Below are 12,225 nucleotides of genomic sequence, written 5' to 3'. Positions count from 1 at the left end.
AGGAGTAGGAGTAATCTAGTTAGGAGCACTGTATGCCTTCTGTTTGGTTTTAAATATGGAACCTCAATTCATAATAGATGGGTATCTTTTGGGAGTAAACTGCCATGTTTGTAAAAAGCACAGCCTTTTCTTTGTAGCTGGTTGTTTAAAGTGGCACCAAGGTTGTGGGGTACGTTCCTTATCAAAGTCTGTGCAGCAGGGTAGGCAACATTGACTCTTGCAGCCTATTGCAAAACTCTGCTTGACCTTAATTGTTTAAGTGGTCTTCAGTGCAGGCACGTAAATGGTTGTGACAGACCTTGCAGAGCAATGGCACTCGATCTGAAGGAATCCATAGCAGCACAGTGCAGCCTCATTGGGAATCCAAGTCTCAAAGCGCCTTATGAAGTGAGAACAAAACTTTTAAACTGCCTCTAGTTTCCTACTCTTCTGCACCCTGTCTAGACTACTATACCTAAATTGTGCAATCCACTCAACTCATGTGATTGCTGGTGGATTACTGGTTGACACGGTCTGGAGTTTTGCTTGTGCTGTTAGTGACATGGGCTCTTGTATCATTAGCTGTAGGTAAAGCTGGAAGCTCCTTGTATTGTGATTGAGAAGCTTTCACCTTGCTGGCACCTGACTTGTAGTCCTTCACCTTTCATGAACATCAGAAACCTGTCCACCAATCAGAGAGCTCCAATCCAGGGCACTTCCACACAGCAGATTAACTTGTCCACCAATCAGGGAGCTCCATTCTAGGGCACTCACACAGCAGAGAAACGAGGAACATTCAGATCAAATGGCTAGCTTTAAAAAACCAAAGGGAAGCCAATCCCTGGAGAGCCATTCCACACAAGGTGGAACGGGGATAGATGGAACAAAGAATGGGTCTGCAGTGGCCTGAGCTGCCCAACCCCTCTTTTAAATTAAATATTTAAAATGTTTAAAACTGTAAAGGCAGTAAACCCTCATTATCGGGCATAACCTTGGTTGTTGACCTTTTCGATTTGATCAACTACCAGACCCTCGAGATCTTATTGCTTTTTTTTAATTCTCAGGAATATGAATGTGGGAGCCGTTCTAAACCTCTTGCTCAATACTGGTAAGGTAGCAGTTAAAGTTCGGAGTCCCCTTACGTGGTACCCATACAGACAGACCTTGGTGCGGTGACAAACCAGGAAATTCAATTTCTTATCTGCAAAACTGAGTTTTCACCTTTTTGCCTGGATATGTCAACACTGTTATGATATGAAAACAAGTTCTATGGCAACCATTGTCAAACAGTGGAACGGCCGGGCCAGGAGAGTTGGGGAAAGCCGCTTTGTTTGTTATTTTTGGCTGGGGGTCCCTTGGCCTCGTACTCCTGGATACAGCGGGAGGGGGACCCAGTGAGAAAATTTGATTTTCCATACCAGCAATTCTGCCAATCTGGCACAGACCATCCCTTCTATTTGCAGCTGTTCCCTCTCCAAACTTGTCTGATCTTCTATAGATAGCAAGGGATGGAAACATTGAAACACCAAAATGGGCTTGCACTGGATTTCGCTTGGATCATTTACTAGGGTTTCCCTCTAAAAACAGCAACTGTGTTTTTCAGCTACTGTGCTGTTAACAAATTAACATCCAGTTACCAGGGTTGCATGTCCTGTTGAACTCTGTTGATCTTTTTATTAAAACAATAAGCAAGGGTTTTCCTATATGCGGTAATATATGTTTCGTTATTTTCTTGTGCTGCTTCTGTTTATTTGTAATTTGATGTGTTCAAGGAAATCAAATCAGATTCTTCGAATCCCCCACACCAGCTTCAAAGAAACGTGGACCGTCTGTTTTTCCTAGGAACGCACAAAGAAGAAAGTAGACGACCTGCACTGCTTAATAAACAGGCAACAGCACACAAAACAGGCACATAATATATGATTTCCGAATTACAAAGGTGGTTGTTTTGTTTTATAATATATATGTATATATATATATATATATATATATATATATATATATATATATATATATATATATATTTTTTTTTTTTTTTAATCTACACCTGTGTACTGGGGGCGATCCCCTTTAATCTTCAATCTGTAACATATTTTTTATTTCATTCAACATTGGAAATTATTGTTGGGGACCTTTTCACAAAGATTCAAATTATGTTGTTTTTTTGTTTTAATTAAATTGGATTAAATAAGGGTTTTTTTTTTTTTTTATTTTTGTTTTTTTTTAATGCAAGAAACTCTTTGAGACTCGTCTAGAACCATTTCATGAACAACAAACAACAAAACCATTTTCTTCAGAGGAAAGGTCTTGAATGGCTTGAAAACAGATTTCTTTAACCAGATATCATGTTTTAAAATGTAGAATGGTATAAGTCATGGATTTGAGACCTATATACAGTAGTTCATGGAAGTGCACGAGAAATTATGTTCATGGAATCCATTTTGTTTGCTGCATCCACTTGAAGCTGAGGATAAAAGCATTTCACTTCCCAGCTCTCCAGTCTGTTCTCAGAGGACTGTCAGTTTGGAGCTAGCAGTATGAGGCTTGATTTCATCTGAGAAATCTTAAACATAAAACACATTTCTGAAAGAACTATTCATGTTGTTAGAGTTTCTGCTTGATTCAGATCCCACAGCTTCAGACTTTTAAGAGATTTGATTTGAAAATGATTTTTTTTTTTTTTTTTTTTTTTTTTTTACAGACTGATACATTTTTTCTCGAAGAAAGAGAATAAAGTTGGAACAGATTCTATCAGTTATGCAAGGGACAATCCGTTTATACAAAAGTGTGTGCTACAGATGGTGTGTTTTTCTTTTCCTCATTTGTTCCAACCCCTATATAGAATATGCATTGTTGCAATGTGTGGGAGTTAACATTTTACCATAGGTGGGATGCAATCAAAAAATTCACAACTAACGAAACCTTTTTGGTGATCACTACTTTCTTCGGTTGTATTTTTCATATTTGCAAAGCCTTTTATACAAAGCGTTTCCTCTGTGCACCCACCTACACCAAATAAACGACATGGTAAATGAAATGGTTCACCAGTGCGGGACTATATTCATGTAACGAGTAGGTTGCATACTATCCTCTTCTAAACCTCCTTCGTCTGCTCACTGAGGGTGACACTTCTGGTTGATCTTTAACAAATCCTGTCAGATTTGCAAGAACATAAACATAAACGGATCCCTTTATGCAATTCTGTTTCCTGATCGGGCACATCACTTCTTTGGGAGACTGGGTCTCCTGTTTCTTCCTCACCACAGCAACTGTCACTGTCAGTAGTGATTCTAGTGTGATTTATAAAGTACAAATACAAAACATTTAGACATTTAGACATGTTTTATTTCTACGATACGATTAGGCTTACATTTAGACTAGTATCACATGTAAACGTGGCTTAAAAGATTAATAGTACAGGAATAAGGAGTTCTGGAGAAAAACCATTCTGGTATGCTACTGGCTGGTAAGAGCAGTTGATTTTAAATAATCGAATAATGTATTTATTTTTACCAGAATGATGGTTTACCAGTAAAGGTGCTCCACGTGGAGTGCTGGATGCGCCCTGTAGCCTGGAGATCGCTGGTTCAAGTCCAGGTTATGTCAACGCCGATCGTGGCCAGGTGTTCCCAGGGGGTGGCGCACAATTGGCCGAGTGCCACCCGGGTGGGGAGGGATCAGGTCGGCAGGGTATTTCTCGGTTCACCGCGCACCAGAGACCCCTGTGGCTGATAGGACACCTCAGATCTATGTTGTCCTCTGACACTATGGGTCTGGTGGCTTCGCAGTAGACCTGTAGCACGAAAAAAGACAGCTTGGCAAGACACGGTTCGTAGGACACATGTTTCTGCTGCCGTTTTCCAAGTCGGCGCGGGAGTTTCAGCGGAGAACCGGGATAAAAATAATAATTGGGCATTGCAAATTGGGGAGAAAACCAGGGTAAAAATCTTTGGCGATGACTAAATAATAAAAAAAAAAGAATGGTGGCTTACAGCAATTATTTCATGACGGACGGCAAAATACCATGCTTTATACCATGTAGTGTTATTAGAATGGTAATCCCCTCATTCATTACCCTTTTCTACTTTACTTTGACTTCACAGTTCAAACATGGACCACCCTAGCTGATGAGCTAATTTAAAACTGTTAAAACTCTTATCTCTTCCAAGTTTGTAAGCAAAGCGTACAGTTACACCCACAGCCCCTGCTTGTGGTTAAAATGGAGGTGTGGCCTTCAGGTTTCACAGAAATTGCATTATTAAATGACTGGTATTTATTGATACTTATTCAAAGTGAAAATCTTTTGGTTTAACAGGAACAGGATTACATTTTTTTTTGGTTCTTGAAACCCCAGATTCAAGCACTCCTGTTCTAGCTGCTTTCATACCCTACTTTTAGTTGCAAGTATTTTTTTTGTTACAGTTTCAAGTTTGATAATGTATCTAAGTTTAATGCCTCCTTCTACTGTATTCTAAGCATTAATTTTGTGTGGATTAGGAATACATATTGCAAATGGAGTCACGTTCTGTACATCCATTGTAACCTCAACATGTGTGCTCTTAAGAAATGTGTAGGTGCAGTTGCTTCTCATAGGATGCTGTGCAGTAAAGAAGGTGTAAAATAGTAAATAACAATGTTAGCAGCTGATTTGTACAAAGTCCAATGACTGTACTCTGGAGTTCAACAACCAGTTTGTTACTGTACGTATGGTAAATACAGACCGTGAAAGAATATACAGTTAAATTAAGGGTAGGATTATTCCAGCTAGCACCCCTTGACTGAGATAAAGCACACAAAACTACCAGCAGACTATAAAGAGAACGACTCGGGGTTGTTCGTTTCGGTTCAATCCCTTTTTCTGTAGATCTGAAAGAAATAATTAACAAGAAATGAGGGAGCTGCTAAATTAGATACATGATCGGAAATAAGGGCTCATGTAAATGTGTCATTTCCACGTAGAATAAGTACTGGTTTGACAGTTGAATAGCTGAGGTAAAAACAGTGAAACAGGTTGAGTAGTCGACACCTGAAAAACAATATGAATAAATCATGTATTTGTCTGGTACTTGTGAACATACTGTTTCGTAAAACACGTTCCTGTAAGTGCACTATATTTTAAAACTGCTTGGGATTTTTAAACCTATTTATCAGTGTTCTAACCCCGCTGAAGTTCTGTCCATGTAAAACCGCAAGCATCACAATCACGTGATGTGCAATTAGTAGATTACTAGTTTCTGAAGTGGGCTCATCACTGTATTATTGGACTATTCGATGAACCCCCAATTCCTACTCCAGTTCTGTATTACAGCAGACCCTCTCTACTCTGAACACCTTCAGTCTGAACCAAATCCAAATCATGTTTTCAACCTCATCCCTTCACTTTTGCTCCTGCCAGTATTCCCATAACAGACCCCCCAAGTGACCCGCAAAATGACATTAAAACCTGCAGTAGTTGTGCAACCCGCAAAATAAAATAAAACTTGTATGTAAAATTCAAGTTGCAAATTCTATCATTTTAATGAACCAATGTTCTATAACTGACTTTGCAGTTAAGGTGATGAAAAGTTGGTTTTGTTATACAGGTAATGTCAACCGTATTGCGCATCAAGCATGATAGAAGCTCACTATGGAATGGCGATTGAGAAAGAGACGGTCGTATATCTGGAAAACCTTGTTAAACTCTGATGAAATGTGGTATTAACATTATATAAATTATTGGGATTATCAGATTGTGGGGATACGTATAAATGTCATTGTGTCTGTACATTCATCCGTCTGTATGTCACACTTTGTATATGTATCTTAGGACATAGAAGTTATTCCACGTACTGTAAATTCTTTACAATGATACTAACAACTCACTTGCTTACCCTAATTATAAAACCAGGCAAAGCATGTTCAGTAAGGTACAGATAACATGCATCTAACACGCTGGTGCTGAGAACTTGCCCAGATGAGTACTGTGCTTGAGCAGCCTTGACTTTTGCAAGCGTGTGTTTCTGTTTCCTCCTCACCCTCCTTCTCATAAACTTTCCTTACAGTCTGATGAAATTGTATTAAGAGAAGAGAAGTGAACCCTGTGTGGTTTTTACTGTCTGTCTGGTGTTGCTATTTTTGAGTCTTTTTTTTTTTTTTTTACAAGCCAAACGAGGTGAGTGGTCAATGTGTAGCGCTGTACAGTGAATAAGTGTGTCCCCAACTAACTCGTAAACATCCGGAAACCCGCAACAACTGCTGTATTCGAGACAGGACAGCGCTCAGGGAAATTGTTCTAGAGGGATACAATTACACAACTTTCCATACCAGCTTATATCACTTTGGGATAAGACAGTAGCTTTGCAGTATTGTTTTTACATACAAATGAACACAATACACAACCATGTGTACAGTATGTAATATGTCAGTGGATTATCTTGCTGACACTGACAGGATCCTAATGAAAGTGAGAGACTCCACTTTTCATATAATACAGAACAGATATCAGAGGTGCTGTTTGCATAAAAAATAATGATCACATAGTCATGTGAGCTAATTTAAACAAAAGCGTGTGCTATATATGCAGGGATTCGTTTTAATGTATAACATTTCTATACACAAATGGTGTTATAAGTGGGGCCTCTCGCATCTCCCCTGGGAAAGTACAGAAGGGCTTTTGTACTGAAAAAGCATGCTCACCAGTTGGCTGACACTCATTTGTAAGCCTGGCGTAGGCAGTGCTCCTGCATATCTTAACATCTTCAGATAAGAACCAAGTGGTAAAAGTACTAATACCAGGCAGCAGAACAGGAAGTCACACGCAGTTCCCAAATTAACCCTGTATTCTTCTTTTCTTTATGACAGAGGTTTCAAAAGGCACAATATGCACAATAAATCAAAACTATAGAAATAATGGGGTGTTCTAATAAATTTGCACAGTAATGTGTGTCTGTTTATATATAAATTTATATATATATATAAAATTCTCCTTCAGCGTTGTTATGTACTTACTCTCGTTTGTTTAACTTTAAATTTAAAAAAAACACCTACGTATAATGTTCATTTTCCAAAACAAGTGAATGAAAGAATATTATGCAGGCCACTAACCTGCAATCACCACCTGTTTATTAAGATATTCTATTCCACTCAGCACCAGAGCACACACATTGTGAATCTAGCCCTCTCTCCTCAGCTAGTGGGTGCTTGTGGTCTTTCACTTCTCACTGAATTTAGGTCAGAGCTTTTAATAGGCTGTTGAAAGCAAGCTGGTCCTGAGATGTGGTGGGCTAGAGCAATTAACAAAGACAAATTCAACTGTTCTAGCTGGCTTTGAATAGGAAGCAGCTGCCAATGTCATTTGAATTTCTTTTTTATATTGCTGATTTTGTTTGCAGTCATTCCAAGGGTTCTGTTGTGCCAATATTACCACTCATTCCATATTATATTAATAGATCTATGAATGCAGTACCAGTCTTGGCAGTCACCACTGGAAAGAAATCTTTCCAGTAGTTCTGCATTGTGAATGGATCATATTTGGGATACCACTGCTCTTAAAATCTATATACCAAATATATATAGATTTTTTTTATAAAAGTAATTTACACAAATTAACTCATATTAACTCAACACTTTGCAGTGGAAAGGATTTCTGCCATCCAGATACATTGGCGCATGTACTCCAGTCTTTAATTAACTCTTACTTTGTTGAAAGAGGTAAAACATTATTGTTATTTCTACAAAACTAGAACAAAACCACCAAGATATGTATTTCAAGTTCTTTTAAGCTCTCTCAAGGTTTTTTTTTTTTTTTGTAACATTTACGTGATTTGTTTCTCCTTTCAAAAAATAGGAGTTCATTAAAGGAGGAATGGAGGAAACTCTTATTGGCCTCTGGTTCTAGGTTTCGTTCTTCTCTTTAGTCTGTTTTAAAGGGATACTGCACTTCTAGGCAAACTCTTTGTTTAATTGGTGATGTACTTTGTGAGCTATTGTTTTCTGTCACTCGCAAAACACTTCCTCTTGCCTGAATGAATTCAGATGTGCCATCCATAACAAACCAGTGGCGCCAGAGAATTGTGTCCGTGTGCCAGTGTATACGATGAGATAGCTAAATCATTTAGTGCCTGGGTGGATAACTGCATGATGAATAGCTCAGGACCGGAAACGTGCATCAGGAAGTGCATAGTGTTGGGCTGGATAAAGAGTGAAAGAACGTTAAACATTCAAGGCATTCTTCGCTGCTTCCGTAGATTTCATCAGAGCACAGACTCAAAGAAAACAGCTGTATCTGTATTAGATTAGTGGGGAATTACTGAATAATAACAATTCAACTCTATTACTGTATTAACACAAAACAGATTAACTTACTATGAATCAGAAAAACATAGATGGGAAAGGAATTGCTAATAAGCATAAAGATAAGTGTTTAGAATACGTGCAAACATTACACTTTTATTATTAGCTGCATCTTGAGAACCGCTCAGAGTGCTAAAGCATAGTCTGTGCATTCCTGTGCATTTTGAGGGAGGCATTGGTTTCCTGCATGGTGAACAATTTTGCATTAGTTTAAGCCTCTGATTTTTTAATCTAGTGAATGTTACAGTAAATCCTTGATTTGGAATAAAATGTGCACCTTAGTTATTTTTACAGTCTCGATTTCCTCCTTTTGATGGTAACATGAAGTCACCATCATATTAAAGACACCCCTGTACTCAATATAAAGTTAACCATCTGTACTCCCCAATTGTCTGACTTTGATTAAACCGTGCACAGACTATAAGATGAATAAAACACAGGTAACTGGTTATTTGTATGAATGCTTAAGTAAACCACTGATACATGATATCAGTAATTGCATTTTTTTTTTATTAATGTATATGTTTGGTTTGTGTCAACCACATTTACAATCTAGATTTTAACTTATTTTTTTTCTTACTTGCTCCCTTTTAATCAAGTGCACATTGTAGATAAGCTTGTGTCTTGAAACTGTTGACATTTGTCGGTCAGTAAAACTCAACATTAGCTAAAAGGACTAGTGAAGTTTGTGGTTTAGCTGTTCCCTCATGTTTAGGAGAAACACACAAACGCACACACACACACACACACACACACACACACACACACACACCCGTTTGTCTAACATCTGTTTTTAGAATGATGAGGCGGTAAAAGTTTCCATTTATACCCTCTTGTCATTTCCCCTGTTGAAACAACAGGAAGGGTTACAAAATCAAATGGGGCTGGCGAATGTGTCAGGAAATAACTCCGCCTCTCCATGGACAACTGTAGCTACTGCATGAAGTAACAAAGAAAAATGACTGCAGTCATCATGCACTTTCCCTTTTAGAGTGAAGGTCCATTAGCAACACTATCCCTTTTTTTTTTAAGATAAAACTGAAAACCAAAGTGGTACATTTCTAGTCTTGTAGACATTTCAACACAAATGTATTTTTCAAGACCTCAAAAATATTCTTTCTTTTAACCCTTTATATGAGTCTGTTGTCATGCAGGTTAGAGTGAGCTGTCGCACAGGAATTGAAAGGTCCTGGAAGTCTGCAGCAACTTTCTAAATATATGTGACCCTGGGTAGCACTAATCTAGGAAAAATAAGGTAATCCAAGATTATTGTTTAGAAGGATTACAAGCATCATAAAGTAAGGGGAAAGCTGAACAAATGAAGCTGTTTACATCAGTGAAAACCCAGAATATCACAGAAACAGCAAAAGAGGATAAGGGTACAGTTCCCAATATGAAAGTAATTCACGTGATAAGCTCATGAAACAGTGATCAGGGTACCATTGCTAATGAGAAGTCGGTTACCATCTCTTTAACTCGGTTGTATTTTTTTTTTTTCAGTCAACGAAATCATAAGGAAGGATTTGACTGCAGTCCAGGGCAGGGGCCAAACCTAGGCCCTGGATCTGTGAAGAAATTCTTCTCAAAGTACTTTTCCACCCCTCGCCCAGGACACTCCCTGCACCAAGGCAGCGCCCCATCTTCCCCCTGCCGCCACGCTTTGGACTCACAACAATGCATTGGCAAGAATCTCCGGGCTGTTGACCTCTTTCCTGCAGTTATCATGTAGTGATGTTCCTTACAGCATTCCCAGTGCAGGGCCTGAGCACTTCACTGTTAGGAAGAACTGTCCTCTGTACAGCAGGAAATTTGTCACACCTTTGTGTACATATACATGATGGATAAAGACCAAAATCTCTACAGGATAGGTTATAGTAACAGATTGTGTTAACTAAAATATATTTTCATAGATTCATGGATATCAAACTGTATTTATTTCAACAGACATTAAATAGCTGTTTATTCATTAGCCTGGTAGGTATATATATAGGGTGCTGCATATCCACTTTGCTAAGAGTGGGCTTACTGGCTGCTCGGACCTTGAGCAGATGAAAATCAGCATGTATCTTCAACGGCACACTGTAATATATAAAGGTGAATAAGAATAATTATACAGTATCGCTAATTTTAACATGATATCATTTCCCTCCGTTTGATACAAAGCAACATGGCTATATCACATTGGTATCGAGGCCTAGTAGATTTTATTAATACATTTTTCTAGTAGACTTTTTTTGCCTTGAAATTTCATATCAGCTATAATATGATTTTGTATTGAATTTATGTGACATTCATCCAGGTAAAGAGTGCCTCTTTCAATGCAGTAGACCTGTATAGTAGTCTAGGAAAAACAATGTCACCCAAAACTGATATCAGACTTTGAAAGCTAATGCATTGAAAGCCTTTAGGTACATATTTAACCTTTAACCCAAAAAAAAATTCATTCTATATGACCGGTTATTGTTAAGTGTCACCTGTATGAGCAAGTGTGCACTGCTCCTTGAATTAATGTTCCAAAAAGAATCTGAATTACAGTTGAAAACAAACTGCATTTAAATTACATTTATTATGAAATCTGCTAAATACAGACATTTTCATCATTGGTCTTTGTCCATCACCTGTACTGGTACACAAAAGCTTTTTGCCAATTGAAGCTGTTATTGTTTTTCCATTTAATGCTGCCTTGTTTTCGATCATTTACACAATGATGTCAGTCCCTTTGTGTTTAAGCTACTTGTGATTAAGAGCCAGGATAATGACCCACAGTCTGCCACCATGACTTCCAGCCAGTGGTGTCAGGCCTCAACCCAAAAGGGTACTTTTCAAAGACAGCTGGGCCCGGGCCCGGGCCTGGTGTCTGAAGTCATCCAGGCTAAGCTTCCCATTGTCTTGTCTCTTGAATTCACCTTTAGAGTTAACCCTGTGGGGACCGAGTAACATGCTTAACAGTTGCTGAAGAAATGCTGGTGGTTTTCAGTGGTTAGAATGAATAACAAGAGGACTCCTGTTTGGTTTGTTTAGGAGACGTGCAACCACTGTATTCAAAAAGCTTTAGGTTTGTTAGCTGAAGCAGACTATTATGTAAATAAAACAGAAAGCAAATGTTATGATAATGCGAAAAATGACTTGCACTTAGCAAAAAAAAAAAAAAAAAAAAAAAGGTGATACTGTGTGTTTATTAATGCTTTCGCTGTAGAATTGAAATAGCAATTACATGACCAGCCGATTACCAGCAGAGCTAAATGTCTGCATGCATTTCACTTCATTAAGAACTGTTTTTCTTCTCAGAGAAGGTGATATATACAAATGCTATAAAATAGAGTATCTTCTTAAAGAATTATTTGCTTTGCTGTACTTAAAAGAAAAAGAAAGAAAAACAGATCACTTACCTTTTAATAAAGTCTAGATTTGTTTTTTTATATTGTTCGTATGCATGTTAAAGATTCATGCAACAACTCATAACCACACACGCATACAGTACAGTAGCTTTGAGATATACAGTATAGTTATTATTTCAGCTTTATTTCATATTGGTTTCCGAATATTGCCATTTCAGTAACTGTAAAATAAAACAGCTGGCACATTACAGTCGTGGCAGTATTTCAATGACATACAAAATGGGTATTATATTGCCACTAATTATAACGTCTTACCAATAAAATATGCAATAACATTTCCCTACCACGTGTACACCTGTCACGAAACGTGGCCTGGAAGCTCATGAATATTTTAGGTGTTTCTTTTTGCTACAATAACAGTCCTATTTTGTACTTATTTTATTGTAAGAATCTAAAGTGACTGTTTTAGATATTTTTGCTCCTGCTAATAAAACAAAAAAGCTGTGTGTAGCAACTGTGGAAATGAAACCATAATTTAGCAGCTTCGTGACGAGCAATATATCATTAAAATGCTCTT

General features: G+C 37.9%; 1 protein-coding gene across 3 annotated transcripts in view; it reads left to right on the top strand.

Annotated features, from left to right (window-relative positions):
- LOC121298029 (nuclear factor of activated T-cells, cytoplasmic 2-like) overlaps nt 1–11,441 on the top strand; it is a 51,729-nt gene extending 40,288 nt beyond the window's left edge. For all 3 annotated transcript variants that reach the window (XM_041224758.1, XM_041224757.1, XM_041224755.1), the window contains exon 10: nt 9,811–11,441. In XM_041224758.1, the coding sequence (XP_041080692.1) occupies nt 9,811–9,866 (56 nt within the window). In that variant the 3' untranslated portion in view covers nt 9,867–11,441. The remainder of the gene's footprint in view (nt 1–9,810) is intronic.
- Nucleotides 11,442–12,225: the final 784 nt, after the last annotated feature.

This window comes from Polyodon spathula, chromosome 23 (assembly GCF_017654505.1).
Source record: "Polyodon spathula isolate WHYD16114869_AA chromosome 23, ASM1765450v1, whole genome shotgun sequence".
Lineage (NCBI taxonomy): Eukaryota > Metazoa > Chordata > Actinopteri > Acipenseriformes > Polyodontidae > Polyodon > Polyodon spathula.
The sequence above is the reverse complement of the archived record's forward strand: the minus strand, read 5'-3'. Positions and strand labels throughout refer to the sequence as shown.